The 26,643-nt window shown below is 45.1% G+C and overlaps 1 protein-coding gene across 3 annotated transcripts in view; it reads left to right on the forward strand.

Moving 5' to 3' along the window:
• The first annotated feature begins 21,087 nt into the window (after positions 1–21,087).
• Positions 21,088–26,643, forward strand: part of SORD (sorbitol dehydrogenase) — a 38,144-nt gene continuing 32,588 nt past the window's right edge. The window contains exon 1 of one of the 3 annotated variants that reach the window (XM_037910910.2): positions 21,088–21,593. In XM_037910910.2, the coding sequence (XP_037766838.1) occupies positions 21,531–21,593 (63 nt within the window). In that variant the 5' untranslated portion in view covers positions 21,088–21,530. The remainder of the gene's footprint in view (positions 21,594–26,643) is intronic. The other 2 variants (XM_043523776.1, XM_037910912.2) reach the window with 2 other exon arrangements.

Raw genomic sequence — 26,643 nt, forward strand, 5'->3', positions numbered from 1 at the left:
GGGAAAAAGAGAGGAAGCATGCTGAGGCGGAGAAGGAAAAAGAGAGGAAGCATGCCCTGGAGATGGAGAAGGCAAAGGCTGAGCAGAATCTACTGGATAACCCTAACCATCCTTCCCCAACAATCCACAAATGGGAGCGACTATGTCCACAGTATGATGAATCCAGTGATATTACTGAATATTTTCTCACCTTTTAGAGACTGTGCAAGCTCCATAAAATTCCTGAAGCTCACAAGATGACCACATTGGTCACAAAATTGACTGGAAGAGCTCTGGACATATTCAATAAGATGCCTATTTATGAGGCTTCTGATTATAATAAGTTCAAGGATTTGGTTTTAAAGCAATTTCAAATTACATCTGAAACATACAGAGTTAAATTTCGAACCCTTAAGAGGGGGCCTGGACTAAGTAATGTGGCTTATCTAAACCAGATGAAGGATCTTTTAGATAAATGGGTTCAAGGAAGGGGTTTCACTAGCTTTGATGGAATGTGTGATTTGATAGCTCAGGAGCAATTCCTGACTATGTCCAAGGAGGAAATAAAACAGTGTTTATGGGATAAGGAACTGGACTCAGCAGAAAGTCTTGCTTCTTATGCCGATCGATACGAGCAGTCCCAGACTGCCAGAGAGGCTGGGCAAGCCGGAACAAAACAGGTGGAGGGAGGAGAGAGGAACAATCCTGGTCGCAGTTGGAGCGGATACCAGAAGGGACACCCTCAGACCACACCCTATTACCGGGGGCAGCCCAAGGCCTCAACTACACACCAAGGAATACTCCAGACACCTTATCATCCTGCCACACCATTCTCCAGCAACTCACCTTGCCCCAGTGACCCATCAGCTGGACAATGTTTTAAATGTAACGAGCCGGGGCATATAAAGGCCAACTGCCCCAACAGATTACAGTTCATTGCACCGGAATCACACCAGAGGTCCTCAGGCCCAGATACTTCCCAGATACCCTCGGAGCGGAGGGAAACTGTAAGTGTGGGCGGGAAGAAGGTCACCGCGTGGAGAGACACCGGAGCACAAGTGTCAGCTATCCATGCTTCCTTAGTGGACCCCAATTCAATCGACCCAGAGATCCAAGTAACAATTCAACCCTTCAAGTCCAACTCTTTCAATTTGCCTACAACCAAGTTGCCTGTCCAGTACAAGGGCTGGTCAGGAGCATGGACTTTTGCAGTCTATGATGATTATCCCATCCCCATGCTGTTGGAGGAAGACTTGGCCAATCATGTGAAGCCAGCCAAGAGGGTGGGAATGGTCACCCGCAGCCAGGCTAAGCAAGCCATCACACATAGCTCTGTTCCGGAAACTTCTACCAGGACCCGGTCGAGGTGATGGAACTGGACCCCATGCCAATGTCTGCAACAGCAGTAGTGGATCCAGTCTCAGAGACCCAGACAGAGCCAGTCCCAGAACCGGAACCGGCGGAACAACCTGCACCAGACCCATTGCCAGCACTGAATCCAGTACTTGCAACCGCAACACCAGAGGGCCCCACCGAACCTGAACCGGCAGCAGCCGATAACCCTATACAAGAGGCTCAGCCGGAGCCTGAACCCCAACATAGTGCACCAGCGGAGAGCGGTTCACAGTCAACGGAAACAGCCCCATCCCCTACATCGCTTCTAGAGGGACCAAGCCTAGGTCCACAATCCAATGAGGAACTGATGTCTCCAGCATCAAGGGAACAGTTCCAGACCGAACAGGAAGCAGATGAAAGCCTCCAGAGAGCTTGGACGGTGGCACGGAGCAACCTACTACCTCTCAGCTCTTCTAATCAATCCAGAGAATTAAAGGTTTGTCAGTACACAGGCCAGGGAGGAGATGACGCTGAGTGGCCTGTAGGTGTCTACTACGAAGGGAAAAGTACCTGGTGGCGTGGAAGGGGTGAACTCTCTATGACCCTTGGGCGTATGCAGCGACAGCAGATCAAGGAGCTGTGCACTAGCTACACACCGACGTTCTCAGGCACCCCAGGACTGACTGAACGGGCATACCACTCCATTGACACAGGTAATGCTCACCCAATTAAAGTCCAGCCTTACCGGGTGTCTCCTCAAGCTAAAACTGCTATAGAATGGGAGAACCAGGGTATGCTACAGATGGGTGTAATCTGCCCCTCTGGCAATGCATGGGCATCTCCAGTGGTTCTAGTTCCCAAACCAGATGGGGAGATACGTTTTTGCATGGACTACCATAAGCTAAATGCTGTAACTCGCCCAGACACTATCCAATGCCACGCACAGATGAACTATTAGAGAAACTGGGACGGTCTCAGTTCATCTCTACCTTGGACTTAACCAAGGGGTACTGGCAGGTACTGCTAGATGAATCCACCAAGGAAAGGTCAGCCTTCACCATACAGGTCGGGCTGTATGAATTTAGTGTACTCCCTTTTGGGCTGAGGAATGCACCTGCCACCTTCCAAAGACTTGTAGATGGTCTCCTAGCGGGATTAGGAGAATATGCAGTCGCCTACCTTGACGATGTGGCCATATTTTTGGATTCCTGGGCAGAACACCTGGAACATCTACAAAAAGTCTTGGAGCGCATAAGGGAGGCAGGACTAACTGTTAAGGCTAAGAAGTGTCATAAAGGCCTAAACAGAGTGATTTACCTTGCACACCTGAACTATCAACCCCCTACAGGCCAAAGTGGATGCTATCCAAAAGTGGCCTGTCCCAAAGTCAAAGAAACAGGTCCAATCCTTCTTAGGCTTGGCCGAATATTACAGGCGATTCGTACCACAATACAGCCAAATCGCCACCCCACTGACAGACCTAACCAAAAAGAAACAGCCAGTGGACCGAAGAGTGTCCGAAGGCCTTTAACCAGCTTAAAGTGACACTCATGTCTGACCCTCTGCTAAGGGCCCCAGACTTTGACAAACCATTCCTAGTAACCACAGATGCATTGAAGTGTGGTGTGGGAGCAGTTTTAATGCAGGAAGGACCGGATCAAGAAGGACCAGATCAAGAATTCCACCCTGTAGTGTTTCTCAGCAAGAAGCTGTCTGAGAAGGAAAGCAACTGGTCAGTCAGTGAAAAAGAATGTTACACCATTGTCTATGCTCTGGAAAAGCTACGCCCATATGTTTGGGGACGGCGTTTCCACCTGCAAACCGACCATGCTGGGCTACAGTGGCTTCATACCACCATGGGAAATAACAAAAAACTTATTCGGTGGAGTTAAATATTGTTAGTCTTTATATACCTGGTAGTATATTTAGAGGTGCATTAACTCTGTTAGTCTTTATATACTTGGTAGTATATTTAGAGGTCTTATTAACTCTGTTTTCTCCTAGAGCTCCAGGAAGAAATCACAGCCAGCGTTTCACCCTATCTGTGATTTGGGGAGCGTGTCATAAATATAAAGGGAAGGGTAAAAACCTTTAAATCCCTCCTGGCCAGAGGAAAAACCCTTTCACCTGTAAAGGGTTAAGAAGCTAAGATAACCTCGCTGGCACCTGACCAAAATGACCAATGGGGAGACAAGCTACTTTCAAAGCTGGGGAGGGGGAGAAACAAAGGTTCTCTCTGTCTGTGTGATGCTTTTGCCGGGACCAGAGCAAGAATGCAGGTCAGAACTCCTATAAAGAGTTAGTAAGCAATCTAGTTAGATATGCGTTAGATTCTGTTTTGTTTAAATGGCTGACAAAATAAGTTGTGCTGAATGGGATGTATATTCCTGTTTTTGTGTCTTTTTGTAACTTAAGGTTTTGCCTAGAGGGATTGTCTATGTTTTGAATCTGATTACCCTGTAAGGTATTCACCATCTTGATTTTACAGAAGTGATTCTTTTACTTTTTCTTTAATTAAAATTCTTCTTTTAAGAACCTGATTGCTTTTTCATTGTTCTTAAGATCCAAAGGTTTGGGTCTGTGTTCACCTATGCAAATTGGTGAGGATTTTTATCAAGCCTTCGCCAGGAAAGGGGGTGTAGGGCTTGGGGGGATATTTTGGGGGGGAGATCTTTCCAAGTGGGCACTTCCCCTGTTCTTTGTGTAACACTTTGGTGGTGGCAGCATTTACCCTAAGCTGGTAAGAATAAGCTTAGGGGGTCTTTCATGCAGGTCCCCACATCTGTACCCTAGAGTTCCGAGTGGGGAAGGAATGTTGACAAGCTTCATTTGGAGTAAAATAGCAGAAACAATAGGAACCACCACCCAAGGCCAGTTAGATACTGAGCTGTGTGTTTGGAGGGATTTCACAGGAGTTGAATACAATTGCAGAGGGCTGGGGCTGTGAGGATAGGGGATGGGCAGATGCAGCCAAATCAACATAGAGACAAGCAGAGAAAACAGAAAACCGAGAACAGCCAGAGAAGTACTCATAGTGTAACCCTGAGAGAAAGAGGGAGCTTTTTGGTAGAGTGCTGGCTGTAAAAAGTGGCTTGGAATATTGAGCAAGGAAATGATCTCCTGTTTGATTCAGGATTTTCTGTACATTCTTTGTAAGCAAACAGGATTGTATCAAAGAAATACCTTACCCCTTCACTAATTTTTCCTGCTAACGGAAACAACCCAAGTACTGGTAAACTGCTTGGGTCAAAAGGGATAGCAGTACCTCAGCTATAGATTGGGGGCGGGGGGGAAGGCTTTAAAAATGAGATGACTCATTTTCAAAAGCCACAAAGTTTACTAATCCCTTGTTTGATTAACCTGAAAGTTTCTAATAAAATTAATCTTGAGCTAGAGGCCACACATGCCAATTTACACATGGAAAGGGATTTCCTTTATGTGTGTGCAAAAACTGATTTTACAATGAAAAGCAAATTACAGCTTTAAGTCCTTTTCCTCTGATGAGATCTATGCGGGCAGCCCCCTGTGCTTGTGTGAATCTTACTTCAGGACTGACAACTTCATTATGACATGGTTTTTGGGCTGGCATGATTCTGAAAATGATGAATTACATGAGCAGATGAGGAAGAGATGAAACTACCTCCCCTTGTTGGGAAGGAGATGGTCCATCTGCAAAGCAAACACGAGGTGCGAGACACCAGCTCTGATAGTCTGGGTATCTGCCAAAGTAGGGAGGGAGACTGCCTGGCCTTGCAAACAAGTTTGGTTTATATCTAGCTGCAGTTGCTTTCCCTGGTAGTGCAGTATTGGTTTCATCTCCCCTTTGTATGCTAATAACCACAGAAATGTAGGATTGGAAGGAGACTCAAGAGGTCTTCTAGTCCAGCCCATTGTGCTGTTGCAGGACCAAGTAAACCTAGATCATCCCTGACAGGTGTTTCCCCAACTTGTTCTTAAAAACTGTCAGCAATGCGGATTCCATATTCTCCCTCGGTAACCTGTTCCAGAGCCTAACTATCCTTATAGTTAGAAAGTTCTTCCTAATATCTAATTAAATCTCCCTTTGTCGATTAAGCCAGTTATGTTTGTCCTACCTTTGATGGAGATGGAGAACAATTCATCACTGTCTGCTTTATAGCAGCCCTTAGCATATTTGAAGACCATAATCAGGACCTCCCTCAGTCTTCTTTTCTCAAGGCTAAACATGTCCATTTTTTTAACCTTTCCTCATAGATCAGGTTTTTAAACGTTTTATTATTTTTGTTGCTCTCCTCTGGACTCTTTCCAATTTGTTCACATCACCCCAGAATGATATTAGCCTTTTTCACAACTGCCTTACATTGTTGGCTCATAGTCAGTGGTACATTGATGATACTTGTGCCATTAGCCAGACCTGGGAGGACAATGTGTCCCAGGTGAAGAAGGGGTTGAGTCGCCCCCAGGATGCAAGGCTAACTGTAAAAGCTGGGACATGCAAGGTGGGGATGGCAGAGGTGTCGCACCTGGGTCACAAGGTGGGGAGCGGTTGCCTAAAGCCAGAGCCAGCCAAGGTGGGGGTGATCAGAGACTGGCCTGCTGCCCAGACCAAGAAAGAGGCTCAGGCCTTTACTGGGATGGCGGAGCACTACTGGAGGTTTGTGTCCCACTTTAGCTCTGTGTCAGTTCCCATCATTGAGCTATGCAAGAAGGGTAAGCCAGACAAGCTGTTCTGGACCAGGCAGTGCCAGAGGGCTTTCTGCCTGCTGAAGGAGAATCTGGTGCCCAGTGCTAGGAAACCCAGACTTTGACAAGACCTTTATGGTGTTCACCAATGCCCCCCACACAGGGCTGGGCATGGTGCCAAGGCAAGCTAATGCAGAGGGGAAGAAACACCACATGATGTACCTGAGTGGCTTTCATGGGAACAGGGCTATGCAGCCATAGAGAAGGAGTTCCTGGCCATGGAGTGGGCTTTTAAAAGGCTGCAGCCGGATCTATTTGGGCGGCACTTCACTGTGTACCCAGACTACGCACCCTGCCATGGCTGCACCATGATGAGAGGGGCCAATGCCAAGTTTCTGAGGTGGAGTCTGTCCTTCCAGGATTATGCGATGGAGGTGGTCCACGTTAAGGGGAGTGCAAATGTTAGAGCTGATGCTTTGTCCTGGAGAGGGAGTTCTGAACTTCCACAGGCCACTGGCTAAAGTGATCCTGCTCAGTTTGGTCTTGAAGGGGGGGAGAGATGTGATGAAATGGGGATTCTCCCTTGTTATGTTGTATGTGAGCCTATGTGAACCTTACTGTTTTGCACGAATGCTGTGTGTGCCTCAGTTTCCCTGTGTATTGCACCAATGTCTAGGTGGTGGGAATAAGCGTGTGTGACTTTTGCAGAGGCTGCACCAGCTGCCTGCACTGATGCTAGGGCCACCCCTTCGTAATCTGAGACCCAGCAGGGGGATGCGACCAGGTGACTCTTGACCCAGGATGCGAGACAAAGGCCGGAGGAGTAGCAATGGGCAGGGTGGGGACCAGGCAGCTGGAAGCGAGTTAGTCTCGGCTGGCTTGAGGTGCAGAGGGAGGGCCAAAGCCCTGGCTCTGTGCCAGTGTTTTCCCCAGGAATTGAAATTTGAGGGGGTGTTGGAATATTTCGGGGGGTGGCAGGGAGGGCTGATGAGGGTGGAGACCGTGAGGGCAAAGGTGGGCTGTATGGCACCATTGTGAAAACTGAAAAATGTTTCATGACCATTTTATTAGACTTAACTCATGTTTTAAAATCATCACAAAAATTAAAGTTGGCTACTCAAGCCTACTATGAAGCATGACATCTACAGTCTTCTTGGTTTCTTGTTGTAATTTTGCACTCTTTGGTGTCTTCTTGTGTGTCCGTTACTTCCAGTCCTTCATGATATGCTCATGATCAGGCCGAAGGTGACTTCTTTCAGAACACACAATTCTATTCAATGAGAAAAAGAATGCTCAACTGTAGCTGTTGTGACTGGGAGTAGCAAGAGATGAATTTCTACTTCTTTCATCCCAGGAAACATAGCACAAAGGTTGGGTCAAACCACTAGCGACGATAAAGAAGTTGAAGTTAAATCGTCATTTGCTTGTCATCTGATATTCCACTCTGTGGTCAAAATTCTCTATTCTGTCCTGAGCACATGGCAGCCCCATTGCTGGTAGTGCCTCACTCCACTCAACTGTAGGTGTTTTATAAGACAGGCATCTGTAAAAGCTACGTAGAGGTTGAGTAGAATCCAGAAATCGCTATTGTAGATTTGTAAGAATCAAGTCTGTGTACTTTTTCAGCTGGTTTAACAAGCACTTCTTGTCCTCTTCACTTAAGGAGTCAAAAAAGGTACCTTCATTAGTCAACTTCTGGACTGAAGTCTTTGCTTCTTCCAGTACATTTTCAATGGATAACTCTCTGATTGATCCAAGGGTAGCTTCTACTGCTGGACAAAGATCTACTACTGTTTTAGCAGACACCTGGATGACATTGTTTAATGAGTTTCAACAGTAGACTTACAAGAGAGAGAATGGCTATAGTCTTCTCTGAACCTAGTAACAAAAGTAGTCCACCAGCCTCACTACTTAGATCTGTCCTATCTTGGTGGATACTTTCCAAAGCCAGTAATAACGGCTGTAGTAATTTTAAGACAACAGCCAAGAATCGTTCATGAGAAAGCCAGCAGGTTTTCCCAGGTTGGTCTAATCTGAACTTCAATCCCAGTGTATCTTCTGTTTGTTTCCAAGACGTTCAGTCCTTTTGGACTCTTGCTGAAAAAGAGAGTATAAAAAAGCCATTAAATTTATGGCTTTTTAATGACTTTTGAAGATTCTGCAGCTTGTACTAGCGCTAGCTGGAGTAGATGGCCTCTGCAGTGTGTATAGGAGAAATTAGGGTTATACTTTTCTCTGAGCAAAGCTTGTATCCACTATGTCTTCCAGAGAAGTTTGCATCTGCACCAAATGCACAAGCAGCCATCTTTTTAGGGTTCATTTTACAAGCATTTAACTCTTATAAGATGTCACAGATGCAGCTCATGTGTCTTCTATAACCTGAACATCTAGAATGCATCTACTGGTCTACCACAGACATCAAGATAACATATACAATGACTTAATACTTAATGCCTATTTGCATTGGTGCATTCATTAGCCATGTATGCACATATTTTGAATGTGGTGAGAGAGTTCTTCACTTTTTCAACTGTTGAGTCTTTCACGGTTGCACTGCATGCTTCTAGAGAGTCAGCTGAGTTTTTTCAGAAAGATAGTGAGCATTTGCCAGTCTTGTTTGAAACCAGTGTCCAACTTCAGGATGAACAAATGACAATGCACTTAACATTGGCCTCCAGTTTGTAGTGTGTGACATAGGTGCCGACTCTGTGGGTGCTCCAGGGCTGGAGCACCCACGGGGAAAAATTGGTGGGTGCTCTGCACCTACTGGTGGCTCCCTGCCCCGCCCCACCCCCCCCGCCCTAGCTCACCTCCGCCTCTGCCCCTGAGTGCGCCGCTGCATCCTGCTTCTTCCCCCTCACTCCCAGCGCTTGCACCGTGAAACAGCTGTTTCATGCAGCAAGCCAGGGAGGGAGGGGGGAGGAGGGGGAATGCCACGCACTTGGGGGAGGAGGAGGGGCTGGGGTAGGGATTTGGGGAGGTGTCCAATAGGGGCAGGGAGGGGCGGCGTTAGGGCAGGGACTTTGGGGCAGGGGTGGAGTAGGGGCGGGGGGGGACGAGGGGGGCACGAACACCCACCAGCGCAGGAAAAAGTTGGCGTCTGTGGTGTGTGGTATCTCGTGCTTAAATAGGAAGTATGATGCCACAGCCATGCTGGGTCCCATAAGCTGAGTTGTGTCTCCAGCATTCTTAACAGCCTCATTAAGTTCTTCTAACATTGGCGTTGACAGTTACGGGCTTATAAGGCTTTCTGCTTGTTGATGCAGTCCAGAGGCATGGTGTTTTGCAGTCTTTTCGTATAGGTTGTCAGTGTGGGCTTAGCTGATCAGTCTGGCAAACCAAGCTCCTCCACTTTTACTATATAAATCCATGATATGCCCACATCTTGAATACTGCGTGCAGTTCTGGTCGCCCCATCTCAAAAAAGATATATTGGAATTGGAAAAGGTACAGAGAAGGGCAATAAAAATGATTAGGGGTATTTTTAATCTCTTGTCAGATTTAAAAGACTGGGACTTTTCAGCTTGGAAAAGAGACGACTAAGAGGAGATATGATAGAGGCCTATAAAATCTTGACTGGTGTGGAAAAAATAAATAAGGAAGTGTTATTTACCTTCTCCACTTAACACAAGAACCAGGGGTCACCCAATGAAATTAATAGGCAGGAAGTTTAAAACAAACAAAAGGAAGTACTTCTTCACACAACGTACTGTCACCCATGGAACTTTTTGCCAGGGATGTTGTGAAGGCCAAAATTATAACACGGAGGTTAGGTCCATCAATGACTATTAGTTAGGTTGGGCAGGGATGCAACACCATGCTGAGTGTCCCTAGCCTCTGTTTGCCAGAAGCTGGGAGTGGACGACAGGGGATGGATCACGCAATGATTCCTTGTTCTGTTCATTCCCTCTGAAACACCTGTAATAGTTATGGTTGGAAGACAGGATACTGGGCTAGATGGACCATTGGTCTGACCCAATATGGCCATTCTTACATAAAAAATAATTATAATAATAAAAAAGGTTAGTACAGAAACTCCCCAAGATAGTGACCTCTTGAGATAGCGATGATATGGGAGAATGACCTTGACAAATAATGCATTTTTAAAATCTTGGCCTACTAGGAAATGTATATTTATATAAGTTTCCCAATCACAAATCTAGCATTCTGGAGCAAAGTCCCTAAAACATAGTCCAATGCTCTGGCCACTTTGTTTGTTGTGCCAACGTTCACTCTACTCCTAATTGCCCTGTGCTGTCACCTTCTGCTACCACCTGCCACTGTGACCTCTGTGAGTCGGTGTCTCAAAGGTCCACCCAGCTCTCAGTGGGGAAACCTTGCTGCTAGTGCAGGCTGGGCTGTCTCTTCCACAGAAACACTGTCCTGCAGCAGGTCTAAGCACTTAAACCTGATTATCAGTGATTTCAGCTCTAGTGGTCACTTATGAAGCCTAATCAACTCTCTCTCTAAACAGGAGAGAGGGGCAGGTCAACTAGTGCCTGTGACTCTTAGGCAGAGCCCACACCACCAAGCAAAACCCCTGTGCCCCACCCTCTCTCTCTTCACTGGGGTATGGCATCCAAACCTCCTGCTTAGGGAGTGCAGTTCAGTTGAGTGTAACCAGTGCTTAATTTGTAATGAAAGAGGTGCTGGGGCTTAAGCAAGTTTGTTACTTTCATAACTAATGTGAGAAGCCCAGAGGTCCCAGGGCTGCAAAATGTCAAGCCTAGAGGTGCTGGGGCTCAGCTCTGCCAAGCCTTAGCACAAATTAAGCACGGAGGGAGACCCCCTCATTCAGCCAGGCTAAGTACAGTTCTGCTGCCCTTTCCTCATACAATATGGAGAACAACATTTCATGACCCCCCCACATTTAATACTTAAGTGATTTGTAACCCAACACCGGCCAAAATTGTTCACTTGGGCGGCACAGTTCTGTCTGCTGGATACTTAGGCCGAGTAGGTGAGTTCATGTAAATACAGTCTGGTCTTGAAGTCTTTCACTAGCTGTCAGGGGAGAGCTCATTCAGATCTTGCTTATATATAACAATTTGAAATTATTAGGTAGGCCAATATAGCCAAAACAAATGTGCTGACATTGTCATAAATAACAGCTGTGTGAGGAGGCTAGTCTTTGTTCATACTTTTCAAACCCATTATATTTCATTTTCTCATATACTGTATATGCTTTTAAAGTGTGTATTAATGTTTCAATTTCAATTCAAATTTCCAACCAATGACTAAACTGTCAACACTGCATGTAACTATGTGAGTGTGTGTGTGGGGGGGTGTTGGGGAAATTTATGGGGGGGGAGGTTTAGGGAAATCCCTGCTCTGGGCTCCCCTTCCCCCAAGATGTACTTGGCTGAAAGTCACTGATTTCTGTGCTAACAAGTTCTATCCTACACTATGTTCCTATCGACTAATAAACCTTCTGTTTTACTGTCTGGCTGAGAGTCACATCTGACTGCAGAGTTGGGGTGCAGGGCCCTCTGGCTTCCCCAGGAGCCTCACCCGGGCGAAATCGCTGCGGGGAGCACACTGCGTGGAAGGGGATGCTGAATGCTCCAAAGTCAGACCCAGGAAAGTCGAAGCTGTGTAAACTTCTTGCCCTGGAAACAATATGCTCAGAGAGAGGAGACATGCTCCACCAGAGTCCTGACTGGCTTCAGAGGGAGTAGTTCCAGAGCATCACCCCAGTGACACCCTGTTTTACAGACAGCATAGCCATGTACTTAGATTTGGCTGACAGACAGTAGGGCTAGGTGGCTGAGAGCTTGGGTTGCCATATTAGAAGCCAAGGCTCTGGATCTTGTGTAATTGCTTTATGGGTTATGAACACTTACTCAATGATAAAGGTGATATTAAGACCAATTGTAGGAGTGAAACTTGAATGTATGATCTTCTGAGATGGAAGATCTATTTCGTCTCTGTGTTGCATACTAACAAGAGGTGCCTGCACAAGGCTAATAAATGTTTGCTCAGGGAGCAAGCAAACTGTGGTGAGCACAATGCAAATGAGAAATGATGTGGTTCATAATTCAGCCAAATCTACAGGAATTTACATGGGACCTGTAAACCACACACCTCTCTGATCTAAGTACTAGCCCACCCTAGCAAATGACACAATCCTGCTTCAGATCATGGAGGTGCTAGAGATCTTCAGATAAAGGCCTGAAGTATGTTTACAAAGAAAAGTGTTAGGCAACCTATATATAGGGGTTACTGCTGCTCCCCCACGGCTCTCCCTCAATGACTCTCAGCTCCCCTCCACTCAATCAGTGCTAACCATGGCCCCGCTCCCTCAGGGACCCTCACCCTTCTGCTCCCCCAGCAGTGAGAGGGATAGTGAGCGTTCCATGGGATGAATACTTGCTTTCTTGCTAAACTAAATCTTTTCACCTCAGTTCCCCTCAGTGCAGAACCCTGACATTCCCCCCTGCACACAGCTCTCAACTGATGTTGAGAAGGAGTGGAGCTGCTTACAAGGTGTGGAAATTTCCTGTGCATACAATTATATATTACAGAATCATAGAAGATTAGGGTTGGAAGAGACCTCAGGAGGTCATCGAGTCCAAGCCCCTGCTCAAAGCAGGACCAACACCAACTAAATCATTCCAGCCAGGGCTTTGTCAAGCCGGGCCTTAAAAACCTCTAAGGATAGAGATTCCACCACCTCCCTAGGTATGCCATTCCAGTGCTTCACCACCCTCGTAGTGAAATAGTTTTTCCTACTATCCAACATAGACCTCCCACACTGCAACTTGAGACCGTTGCCAGGGCCGTCCTTACCCATATGCAAAGTACGCAGCTATGTAGGGCACCAGGAAATTTGGGGCACCAAATTTCCTGGTGCCCTGCACAGGCCCTGCTCTGGCTCTTCCCCAGGGCCCCCATCCCTGCTCTGCCCCAGCCCTGCTGCCACTCCCCATAGCTCTGCAGTAGGGCCAGGGCTGCACTCACCGACAGAGGGAAGTGCAGTGACCTGGCCCCAGCCTGCTCCGCGCCGCCAGTGAGTGCTGGGGGGTGGTTCCCCCCTGCCCCCCAAGCCATCCCCCCCAACAGAGGCTTGGGGTCAGCCCCCCCCTCCCACAGAGGCCTGGGTCTCCCGGGGGGGGGGTGGGGGGCATTGTGTAGGGCCCCAGAATAACTAGGGGTGGCCCTGACCATTGCTTCTTGTTCTGTCATCTGCCACCACTGAGAACAGCCAAGCGCCAGCCTCTTTGGAACTCCCCTTCAGGTAGTTGAAGGCTGCTATCAAATCCCCCCTCACTCTTCTCTTCTGCAGACTAAACAAGTCCAGTTCCCTCAGCCTCTCCTCGTAAGTCATGTGCCCCAGCCCCCTGATCATTGTTGTTGCCCTCTGCTGGACTTTTTCCAATTTGTCCACATCCTTTCTGTAATGAGGGGGCCCAAAACTGACACAATAGTCCAGATGTGGCCTCACCAGTGCCAAGCAGAGGGGATAATCACTTTCCTCAATCTGCTGGCAATGCTCCTACTAATGCAGCCCAATATGACATTAGCCTTCTTGGCAACAAGGGCACACTGCTGACTCTTATCCAGTTTCTCATCCACTGTAATCGTCAGGTCCTTTTCTGCAGAACTGTTGCTTAGCTAGTCGGTCCACAGGCTGTAGGGGTGCATGGGATTCTTCCATCCTAAGTGCAGGACTCTGCACTTGTCCTTGTTGAACCTCATCAGATTTCTTTTGGCCCAATCCTCCAATTTAGCTAGGTCACTCTGGACCCTATCCTTAGCCTCCAGCATATTTACCTCTCCCTCCAGCTTAGTGTCATTCGTGAACTTGCTGGGGGTGCAATCCATCCCATCATCCAGATCATTAATAAAGATTTTGAACAAAACCCCTGGGGCACTCTGCTTGATACTGGCTGCTAATTAGACATCGAGCCATTGATCACTACCTGTTGAGTCTGACAAACTAGCCAGCTTTCTATCCACCTTATAGTCCATTCATCCAATCCATACTTTTTTAACTTGCTCCCAAAATACTGTGGGAGACCGTATCAAAAGCTTTGCTAAAATCAAGATATATCATATCCACTGCTTTCCCCATATCCACAGAGCCAGTTATCTCATCATAGAAGGCAATCAGGTTGGTCAGGCATGATTTCCACTTTTTGAATCCATGTTGACTGTTTCTGATCACCTTCCTCTCCTCCAAGTGCTTCAAAATGATTTCCTTGAGGACCTGCTCCATGATTTTTCCAGGGACTGAGGTGAAGCTGACCTGTCTGTAGTTCCACGAGTTCTCCTTCCCATTTTTAAAGATAGGCACTATATTTGCCTTCTTCCAATCATCCGGGACCTCCCCTGATTGCCAAGAGTTTTCAAAGCTAATGGCCAATAGCTCTGCAATCACATGAGCCAATTTCCTCTGCACCCTTGGATGCATTAGATGTGGACCCATGGAATTGTGCATGTCCAACTTTTCTAAACAGTCCTTAACCTGTTCTTTCACCACTGAGGGCTGCTCACCTCCTCTCCATACTGTGTTGCCCAGGACAGGAGTGTGGGAGCTGCCCTTGTCTGTGAAGACTGAGGCAAAAAAAGCATTGAGTACTTCAGCTTTTTCCACATCATCTGTCACTAGGTTGCCTCCCCCATTCATTAAGGGTCCCACACTTCCCCTGACCTTTTTCTTGTTGCTAACATACCTGTAGAAACCCTTCTTGTTACCCTTCACATCCCTTGCTAGCTGCAACTCCAGTTGTGTTTTGGCCTTCCTGATTACACCCCTGCATGCTTGAGCAATATTTTTATACTCCTCCCTATTGTGTAAGTAGGTTGAGAATAGGCCCCTAAATTTCTAGCTATTGTTGCCAGTTGTTGAGCTGGAACTGAGTGTTGCTTAAATGCAAGAAATTATTCTACTTCAGTCTTCCTACTCTGGTCACATGCCTCTTGAAAACTGTAAAGCATGATTTGTGCAAAGTTTGAGGAAGGTTTAATAAAACCTTCAAGAATATAATAGATTGTTCAGTCTTTTATTTTCTCCACTAAGTGTAGTTTAGTTTACAGTGGTGCTCAACCAGTGGTACCCTGGAGTACACAGAGGTCTTTCAACTCATCTAGATATTTGCCTAGTTTTACAACAGGCTACATAAAAAGCACTAGCAACGTCAGTACAAAGTAAAATTTCATACAATGACTTTTTTAATCTGTTCTATATACTATACACTGAAAGGGGTACAGTAGTCTGGAAAGGTTGAGAACTACAGGCTTATTTATGTGAATAAATTGGGACCACTTTCACCATAAGAAGCACTGGATATTTTAAGAAATCCTATAAAAGAAAAAATATCAACTCTCCCAGCTTCTAAACCAAAAAATGTACAGCTGTTCATAGATATTGATGAAGACAAAGAATAAAAAAGATGACTGGAGGTGCAATTAATACAAATGGATCCACAAAGGGAAATATCTTTTGCCAAGTGTGGGGATCCTCTGGTAAAGAAGACATATTTTTGAAGACTGATCAATACAGATGAAGTTATGTTTCACCAATACCGATATGAAATTCTTGATGGAAGTACGAAAACACAAAGTATGCATGCCCCATGGGTATATGAGAAAATATTCCTTGTGATATTATGCTTGTACAATGCCTCTGTACTGTTGAAAGCTAGAGTAGAAACATGCCTGTCTAATTTACCGGTGACAAATAACACAAGCTGATGCTTCATCTGCCCATATGACAGTGATGCTGCCCCAAAATACACAACAAAAATCAGTCCCAAATGATTTACATGGTGTGTATGAGACTTGAGCTTCATGATAGCCAGGAAGGATGTGTGTGTCAGTACTTACTGGTCCCTGCAATCTCTATAATTTTGGCTCGTCCAGGAATTATTGGGCTTTTTGAGGAGGCTGAAGCCAACTACGCTTCTTTCACATGAGACAAAATTTCAGATAAGGGACTTTTATGTCTCCCCCTCAACATTTCAACATGCCTTTTTTGAAGAACATCCAGCAATTCCTATGACTGCACTGATTCATGACAAGCTGACAACACATGTGCATGAGAAGTTCTTTTCATTTCTAGCAAAATGCATATCCCATGTCAGCAACAGGTAATGGTAAGAGACAGAGAAGCAGCTACTGTATAAGCTCTAGGGAATGCTGTGTGGAGTTATACACACACGATTTACTGCAATCATATAATCAAAAATGTGAAATTCTGGGTTTAGCTCAGAAAGGAGGGAAAGTTGACAGGAAAGTTTATGACAACAGTGTTCTTCAGCTATTAAACTATGAGAATGAAGAGGAACTTGGGGAGATGTTGGGAAAACTAAAGGTAAAATGGCGTGCATCCTCTCTCGATCATTTTGATCAGAAACTCAGAAAGGTCATTGTGTCAAAGACTGGCAGATGGCTATTGGAAGAAAGAGACATGTAAACCAGTGGAATTACAAAAAACAAAGTCTGAATTCTGCTGAATAGGCTAACTAAGCGGAAGGAAGCGAACACAGACAAAATGGTGTTGGCTTTCTACCTCCTGCAAACATTCTATCTACAAAGTTTTAAGAGGATGGTGTGGCATGGGAAATTATCATCTTACCCAAGCATGCAAACAGTTAAATCCAGATTATATTGAATTCTCAGTTGATTACATGCCCATAGACAAGACTGCGTCCTTTATAAAGGGGTAGTGTAACAGAACGTGTGTTTGGCTCAAAAGAGATGATCACAAATCAAAGACCATGGAAGGTCTAGCTCAGTGGGTCTCAAACTTTTTTTGCCCCACAGACCACTTGAAAATTGCTGAGCGTCTTGGCAGACCACTTAATGATCTTTCCAAATGTTGTTAGTACCATTAGCTCACTATTGTAAAGTGCTTTGGATAAAAGTGCTATATAAAAAAAACTGAATTAACTTTTTTTGTTCTATAAATAAAAGCACACAACTCATTTTAATATCAGTAGTCTTACCTTTCTAATGCGATGGATGTGCCCTCTCCCCCCCACCGCAGCAGCCCCTGAGCTGGGGCTGGGAAGGAGGGCTGTCTTTCCCTGGCCACTGCAGCTCTGCACTTCCCAAATTCCCCCCACCACCTCTACTCACCCCACTGCTTCCTCCCCGCTATTCCCCCCAAGGCCACCAACTCACCTTACATATGTGTCTTCTCCAGGGTCCAGTCACCTAATTGGAGCCATGCCTGCGTGGCTCTACTAATTAGGTGGGTGGCCCTTCATTCTCTTGTGTGCAGCCACCTAGGTGCACACCTAAGAGGGAACTATCCGTGGACCACCTGAATGGAGCTCGTGGATCACTGGTGGTCCACAGACCAGTTTGAGAACCTCTGGTCTACCTGACCTGATAGCGAAGCAAAACTGTGTATTTCTACAATCACAGTCCAGCTGCTTCTGAATCAGAGGATTATGCACAAAGGAGTATGTGGTGAAATTATTCCCAGTTGAAACATGTTCCTGCAACACTTCTCGAACATGTTGCCACATATCGGCAGCACAAAAGTCCAGAGGTACAAGTCTAAACGCAAAAAAGGCAGAGTATGCTCTGAAAAAACTCACGATGAATGCAAGAAAAAGCAAACCTGGAAGGAAAAAAACATGACAAAAGGATGAACTCCACACACTGGCAGCATTGGATTCTCCTCTGATGAGTGAAATCAGAATTGATGCTGCAAAGAAAAACATCAAAGCAGGGGGAAAACATGAAAAGGGGACAAGTTGAGGTAAACCTGTTCCCAAGGGGAAAAGGTGTGTCTTCCTTTGCACTGGACAAGTTTAATTCTGGAGCATCACCGTCTTCACGGTCTCCCGAAAGAACAAAAAAGCTATATAACTTCTGTGAAAATCCTCAACAGGTTATCCATCTATGAAGAGTGTTCATGTACAGAACATTTACAGTAATGTTGAAGACATGAAGTATCTCTTGAACAACTAGCTAGCTGATACTATAATCGAGGGCTTCCTGCTTACTAGTTTCCCTAGAGAATGTTACTGAAACTGATGTTAACAGTTTTCAGCCCATTTATCATTCACTCAGTTGTTACCTGGATACACTTTAAATGTGCACAAGTTTGGCATAAAACCAGACATTATGGTGAAGGATCCCACAAATGTATACAGTTTTCACTGCATCTTAGTACTTGTTTTTCTGAAATGGGAAATTATTCTGTACCTAGATTCCAATCAAGGCCTCTCCACCAACTACATTCACATGCTACAAACAATTATAGAACCACAGATGGCTTCTAAGATCGACTGATCTGTGTGGATCATTCATGTACTGCTTGATGTTCCAGTTTGGCATGATTCACTGTGCAAATGAATTTTCATAGCAGAATATTTACTGTTTTGCTTACCTTTGCACTTTTATTGTATTTTATTTGTTTCAGAAATGTGTAAATATCTGAATATATTAAATACATTTAAAAAACGTAATATACAGGTGCGCTTTAGATGTGTCTTATTATCAGAGTTACTGGTTCAGGTTTTTGCCCACTGATGGTGTCAAGGCCGATTCCTCACTCTGGCACTTTGAGTGCAGGAGGTGGGGGCCTGCAAGGATTCTAAAAGTTAATACTGACCACTCCAGGCTTGTATTAAACTCCCAAGGTTACAGCTTCTCTCTGACCTTGGATGGGTAGATGCTGCCACCACCCAAGTGCAAAACCCCCTTTTGGAACCTAGGAAGGCGCACTTGGGAATTCCTTCCTGTGGAGTACCCTTAAGCCCTTTCACTCCCCCCTCCTCCGCCCCCACCCTTTCCAGGGAAGAGCTGAGAAAGAAAACAAAGAAAATCAGCTGTCGCCACCAGCTAATTAAACATCATGTGCACAAACCTCTTAGGACACAAAAATCTAATTCTGTTCTTAAAAAAAGGTAAATTTTATTAAAAACAAAAAAGAAAGAAAATACATTTGGAATTTAGGCTTTTTGCTCGATTTAAAAAAAAATTACAAGGATTAAGCATCAAGATAGCTCTCCTGAGATCCAGCTTAAAGGTTACAAGCAAAACAAAAGCACCTGGGGTTAGCACAGAGGAGTCCACAAGCCATAAAGAAATAAAAGAGATAAACCTAATTGTGTCTTCCTAGACATTTCCTGATCTACTTACATATCTGGGGTTTCAAATGAGTAGATTCTAAGTATGATTTGATGATTTTTCATAACTGGCACAAAGCTTTTTACAGCATAGCTGCTCTGTTCCCCCTCTCTGGAGAACAACAACAGACAGATAAAGGGGAAGTTTTTTTTCCCCCCAATTTTAAAAAGTTCTGGCCTTCCCATTGGCTCTTTTGGTCAGGTGCCCACTCCCCTCGTTTTTATCTAACGACTTTGTAATCCTTTACAGATAAAGCAAGTAGAGAACAGCTACTAACAGGGATTTTATAGTTAACTGCCTGGCTAGGTGTCCATAAAAGGTGGCTACCCCTCCCCCTGCCCTACCTTCATTTATCACAGATGGTTTAACAGATGTCAACATAAACGCTGTAAGAAACTCACCATGAATGATCTTATGTGTTTGTTCCACATGCAGACCTATTTACTTAACCCATTTCAACTTGAAAACATACTCTTTTCAGACATGCAACCCAATATCCAGCTTTCCACTGGCAGCTGCTGACACCAGTTATCTAAATTATCTAAGAAAAAATAGTTCTTGATAGCATGCATGAGGTTCTTCATGGTTCTTTGTTAAGCCATTGAGATTTCAATAGTTCTTTATAGCCATTTACCATTTCAGCTGGTTCATTGCTAGTTCTGGACAGCAATTTTTGGGATTGCAAGGGAAAAAATCTGTTATTAAACTAAACGAGGAAGTAAGCATGTGCCAACAAAAATGTTGTTCAACTTTTGTAGCTCTACATTTGTGTTAATGATACGGTGTTTAAAAAACAGCAACTGTTTGATCTTAACAGGCAACCAGCAATTCCAGGCCTGTGCAATAAAGATGTACGTGTGGTGATGAAGCTCCTTTATCACTTCCTTTTGTAACAAGTAGAAATAGGGCCTTGCTATATGTTTCTTGGTAAAGAAAAGGGGAAATGATGTTAAAAATCCATTCTGATTTTTAAAAAATTAGATTGCAACACAGAACCTATGAAATAAGGTTCCCTATCAAAACAAAACAAAAACCGATTTGAACTGTTTCCCGCACTAAAATATTTCATCTCTCTACCATGACACAAGACAGACATTTTTAGTCCCATTTTTTTTTAGACTATATGGAAATACTATATATACTCCTACTACAATAATAACAACAACAATAGGCTAATAATAATACATAACATTTTACTGCACAGGTGGAACAGTATTAAAAGTTAGTTTGGATTATGTTTTTACAACTATTACATTTTTCTGACACGGCTTTATATTATATAGACCGACGCACTACCCTGGAAGAGGCTGTTACAGCGCAGTTCGGCCAGGTTTTTCAGTAGCCTTGTGTAGCTCTCACCTATTTGCATTACACGTATACTTTCCATCATCTGTGCAACTTCGGAAAGGATGGTGGTTCCGGAGCCTTCCTGGTGTTCAGTGGTTCGGGGTGGGGGGAACGTATGACAGCGTGCTGTTACCTGGTGGCCTCCTTACCAGGCTACTGCCCTCCACCTGGTGCTACTCGTTTTCACCCAGTTTTGGTTATTAAAATGTATTCCCATCCACGTGCCAGGGGCACTCAGATTCTTCCTCCACAATAAGAACAGGAGTACTTGTGGCACCTTAGAGACTAACAAATTTATTAGAGCATAAATTTTCGTGAGCTATAGCTCACTTGAAGTGAGCTGTAGCTCACGAAAGCTTATGCTCAAATAAAGCTCAGTGGTTTTGAGCATTGGCCTGCTAAACCCAGGGTTGTGAGTTCAATCCTTGAGGGGACCATTTGGGGTCTGGGGCAAAAATTGGGGATTGGGCCTGCTTTGAGCGGGGGGTTGGACTAGATGACCTCCTGAGGTCCCTTCCAACCCTATGATTCTATGTATTCTAAATGTGTTAGACTCTAAGGTGCCACAAGCCCTCCTGTTCCTTTTGCGGATACAGACTAACACAGCTGCGACTCTGATTCCTCCACAATGTGGCCGGGGTATGTCACACTGTGGTACAAGGAAGAGAAGCTTGACTAGCTGCCCTCTCCCCAAGAGGCCCCAGGCCTGCCCGCCATTCAAGGCCCTGCGCTGGGTCCCAGCCACCCCCAGGCCTGCCCCGCCCCCCTTCAACGGCTCAGTCACCCTCTGGCCTTGCGCGGCTCCCTGGGGGCGGGGCAGGGGTCCTCTCTCGTGCCCCCCCGCCCCCGGCAGTGCTGACTCCCGCCAGGCTGCCTGCGGTTTGGACTATGAGACCCGGCCGCTCCCCACCCCCCACGGGGTCCTGCCAGCTGCCGGCCCTTGGACCCAGCTAAAGTCCCTCGTGCCGCGGCTGCAGCGCATAGCGGCCCAGGCGCCGACTGTCGCTCACTCCCCGGACCCTGGGCCGCCGGGCGGCTCGTGCACCTGCGCGCGGGGAGCGGCCGTTGGTGAGGGCGGAAGCGCGGCGAGCGGCCCCGGCCCGGCTGGCTCAGGGAGGATGGCGGAGCAAGGCGCCGAGAACCTGTCGGTGGTGGTGCATCGCGCCGGGGACCTGCGCCTGGTACGGCCGCCCCGCCGCGCCCTGCGCCGCGAGAGGCGGCTGGGGGAGGGGGTCCCAGCCCTCGGGCGAGGTCACAGCCCTGAGGAGATTTTGGGGGGATCACAGCCTTCAGGGGTCAAGGGATTGTGGGGGGGGGGGGTCACAGCTCTTGGGGTTCAGGGCATTGTGCGGGGGGTTACAGTTCTTGGGGATATTCCACCCCTTGGGGTTCAGGGGAGCCTTTGGGGTTCAGGGGATTTGTGGGGGGATCACAGCTCTGGGGTTCAGGGAGTTTGTGTGAGTTTGCAGCCCCCGGTTCAGGCAGCCCAGGGCACTGCCTGGATCATAGACGTTTCAGGTGTAAAACCTAAAATTGGATATCCCCAGTCCATCCTCTCAGGGCCAGGGCAGGGTTATTCCCTACAGGGCATGTCTGGGTTTTTGCCAGTCTGGATTTCTATGTTCCACGTGGTGAGGCTCCCAACTCTTACCTATGGAAATGTTTTCACATCTAATACATCTTTCTGGCAAGAAGCTTCTGGTATTTGGCTTAAATTCATCTTTAGTTAATTTTGTCCCATTCTTCCTACTTAGACCCCCCTGTGGCACACTAAATAATTCCTTTCCCTCAAATGTCAGCATACTCTTAGCATGTCTCCCTTACCCCTCTTCCCAGTCATTGCTTAGCTAAGCAGTTAACTCTTTTTATTTTTCCTCCAGCTCCCCGATTGTTTATATTGCTTTCTTCAGGGTTTCTGCATATTTCACCTAATGAGGTGTCAGCTCATTGATGATGCTGTTTAATAAGATTCAGCCTAACCCAGATCTACTCCAGCTATGTCCATTGCTATTAATTATTGCCCGTTGTTACTGTCCTTCAACCTGTTTTCAATGCACATGACTATTCCTGTCCAGGCCAGTTGGCATTAATATACGCAGTGAATTCACGTGACACAATATCAAATGACCTACTAGAATTAAATGGAGGAAGGTTTGAAATCTTTCTGGTCCTTGGCAAGGCTGTTTCGTACCTCCTCAGAAGTCAGAGGACTCAGGGCCCTCCCAGGCCAGGAGTGGAATGGAAGCTCCTTTTGCCCCCGAGTTTGGCAGGGAGTGAGGATCGTAGGGCTCAGTGGGTTAGCTGGGGAGACAGGGGTTGGCACCGCTGAAGCTCTGTTTGGCAGGATAGGGGCACTCCCAAAGGAGGGCAAGAGATCGGAGAAGAGATGGCAGGGAAATGACGCTGGAGAAGTTTCACCACACTAGACTGCAGAGTGACAAACTAACCCTGCAGTCTTCTCTGTTTTACCCAGATTCTGCACAGTCCTCATGATCCAGCAAATTGCTAGCATGAGCCTCCGCTGGCAAAGTGTGGGCATCCCTGTCATACAGGTTCTGGGAAAGAAGAACATTGCTAACATCCTGTTTGTATTGCATTTGATGGTGTGTGGTGGGGAGGGCTTTGGAAGCCATACAGTTCAGTACATATTCCTGCACCAGAAGGTGCTGCTGGGACACAAGAGAAAAGATAAACAACATTTCATGGTGTACATTGAACATAGCTAACAGGTTGGAATGACAGAGTGCCAAAAATGACCCAATGAGGAATTGCATTGTGTTAAACTTGCACACTATGGGCCTGATTTTCATAAGTGCTTCAATTTGGAATCGAACTTTCTGGCTGCAGTCAGGTAAATAGACATCTGTTATGTGTACAGTTATTTGCATTTGCAAATTTGGAAGATGTCAAATAAAGAGGCCACTTCTGAAAATCAAGGCCTGTGTCTTAATGAACTTTGATAAGCTCATTGTGAGCTTAGTCACAGAAAATAGTTTTGATCTGGCAGGTGTTTGATATTAAATACAGACTTTGGTCACCGGTTGTGGCTCAGTTTATTTTTATTGCTCCTGTGCAGCTCAAACAAAGTGAGCAGTGTTATATACAATGTGTGGCTCACAGCCATATTTGAGATAGCGGTAACATCTGCCAAAACAGTATTAAAAAGCAACACTTATAATAATGTGCATCTCATACACATATAATGTACAGTTTTCTAAATAGAAACATAGGAATTGCAGTACTAGATTACACCCAAGGTCCATCTAGTCCAGTATCCTGACTCTGACAAAGGCAGAGGAGGTGCCCACTTTGGATCACCTCATGATTTCTAATAATCAGAGATTGGCTTAAGCCCTGAAACATGGGGTTTAATATTCCTTTCTAAATATTTGTTAGCATTAACTGTAATAAGTGGATATTCTTATTATTCATATAAATGTTCTATTGCTTTTTGAATCTCAATACATTCTTGACTTTAATGACTTCATGTGGCAGTGAGTTCCAGAGTCTATTTTTTCTTTCTTTGTACAATCTCTTGCACAATGGGGTCCTGATCCACAACTGGGGCTCCTAGTTGCTATGGTAATACAAATAAATAATATTTATATGTTGTATTTGTATAGTATTTACATGTTTTTACCAATTTTACATTTGCCGGTTTTTAATTTAATTGAAAATCCCCTCTATCACGATCATTATCATGTCCCCTCTTATTTGTCTTCTCTCTGAGGTAACAGTCCCAATCTCTTCAGTCTTTCTCCATATGAGAGTTTTTCCAGGCCCATGGCCATTCTCTTCGTTCTTCTTTGCACTCCCTAGTGAACAAATGGGTGCATGTTTTTTTAGGATGCTCTTAGATACTCCACTTTCAGTATTATGAGCTTCATTATCTTTTATACATATTGCAAACTCCTATTTTCACACACAACTTTTTAAAAAAAAATAGCTGAGGTTGTAAAAATTGTTTCACCAGTTCACACGTTTGTTAGATGCTTTCTGTGCATGTGAATAACTCAAAAAAGGCTTTCTTTAAGAACTTCTGATTCACTTTGGCTGTGTCCTGAGTGGGACAAAGTGCCTTGGACTGAAGAAATCTGGGTCAGAAATAAAGTTCTGGGCACTAAAAATTACACAGAGCAGGTTGTGCCCAGATGCATACCCCATTGAGCTTCATTAATATCAACAGGCAGAATTTGGCCACATACTGTCCATATGCAGTGTTGATCATTTACTGCTTATTTTAACAATGAATGCCAGTGCAATGCTTGTGAGATATGCACAGGCAGGCAAGCATTTTAGTCTGGGAACACTGATGTAGTAAAATCCAATTCCATGGGCAAGTTAGTGATAGAAAGGTAAGTGAGGCATCATTTAATTCATAAAAATCTGACAGAATCATAATTTCAATGTTGTCACGTTGTGCAGTGTAGCAGGGAGGATTCACTGCCCCGTCCCCTGGCTCCCAGCTTCAGGTCCTCTGGTTGGTGGAAATTTTGATAATGCAGGGTTGTCGGAAAAGGATTCAGTTGGGTTTCATTTGAAAGCCCTTTTCCCCCCAAACACAATGGTACCAAACATGACAAACCTAGAACACTTATGAAGATATATATTCAAAAAAATGTTTAAAAATCAATTTTTTTAAAATTACACTGTAACACAAGGATGCATTGCTTGCATAAAAAAAGACACAGATTTTTGGTAATCCTATGGAAGTTAGTCTTGACATATAGGATTGAAAAAAATTATTCATTAAAGTCATCATCAGTGTCTTCTCTGTCTAGGGCACCACTCTGCTAGACACATTGTCATACTGATCCTCCCCTGCACCACACTCACACATCACCATACAAGGCAGGCTGCTGGCCAACCATTTGCATGGTGGTGAGCGTCTGGCTTTTGCACATGACCATTTGATTAGGATTGATTTAAGAATGCATTGTATTTCATGCGTAACTGGAAAAACCCATTCATGCTTGAAAGGAGAGGGTAGTTTGGGATGTGCTCAGTAATACTGGAGCCATTCCTTTGCTTGATGAGTTTATGTTCTCGATAGCAGGTAAAAAATGCACCCCTTCGTGGCAATTTTTCTCCATTTGTCTGATTCTTGGAAAACAGCCACCAATGTAGCTCTGCAAGTGTTGTAATGTTGATCTCAAATAGTAAACTTGACATATGAATGCCTCCAGGGCATTTATGATCTCATCAATGACTGTCTCAGCCATTCCAAGCACCTTCAGTCCAAGGAGAGAGTCTTCGGAGGCTGAATCAAATGCCTTCCAGAAAGAAAATTTTGTTTTCCATCCTGAAAGGGTGTGAAAACCTGGAAGTGTGGCAGCTTTTAATGGTCTGGGAGATAGGAACACATCTCTGAGGGATATACGGTGATTCTGTTCCCCAGCAGCAGGCACAGAAACAGAATTTGCAGAAGTCTTGGGAATTACAAAGAAACCACTGAAAAGTGAGAGGCAGAAGTTTCATTACGCCATGTGACAATGAAATTCTTCGAGCAATTCTTTGCATGCTGTAGTGTTTTTCCTGCAATGTGTGGTTACTCATGCTTTGTGCAAGTATGAGACAGTAGCTTCTTCACTGTGAGTTTGGAAATGTTTATGGAGTCAATGATTTTGTATTGGACAGGTGCAATACCAACCATAACTCCGCCCCACCCACTTCTCTGTCCCCTCGCACACTGGAACTGATTCACATTTACACTTATTCACTTTTAAATCACTCTGACTGTGTTAAGGGATCTCGGTGTAAATGAGCATCAGGCCCACCATGTTTATTTGACTTTACAGTCATTAAATCACACTAATCAAATCTCATGCTTCCCCAAGCTTTATGCCCTACACTACTAAAGAGTCAAGGAAAGCAAAGACAGCAGGGTGGGTTCAAAAGCACTGCTGGGATTGAGAATCTATATTGAAGTGTAGTGCAGTGGCTCCACTAAAAAGTCAGCATTTGCCTCACAGAGATATCAGAGATACTACAATATTTCCCTAAAACGGGTGGTAAGTCTGGTGTTTCTGGTGCCCTGTTGTGGTAATCTGTACATGACTGTTGGAGCTGATGCTTTGTGGACAATCATAACAAGACCATCCATTTCTTCAATCCAAAGTAATATTTGCTTATCGACTAAACATTTAAATCATCTTTGGAGAAAGGTACAGCAAAAAATAAACATAGTGAGGTGAAATCAAACCAAACACAACACAATTCTCTTCACTTAAA

This window comes from Chelonia mydas, chromosome 10 (assembly GCF_015237465.2).
Source record: "Chelonia mydas isolate rCheMyd1 chromosome 10, rCheMyd1.pri.v2, whole genome shotgun sequence".
In the NCBI taxonomy this organism is placed as follows: Eukaryota; Metazoa; Chordata; order Testudines; family Cheloniidae; genus Chelonia; species Chelonia mydas.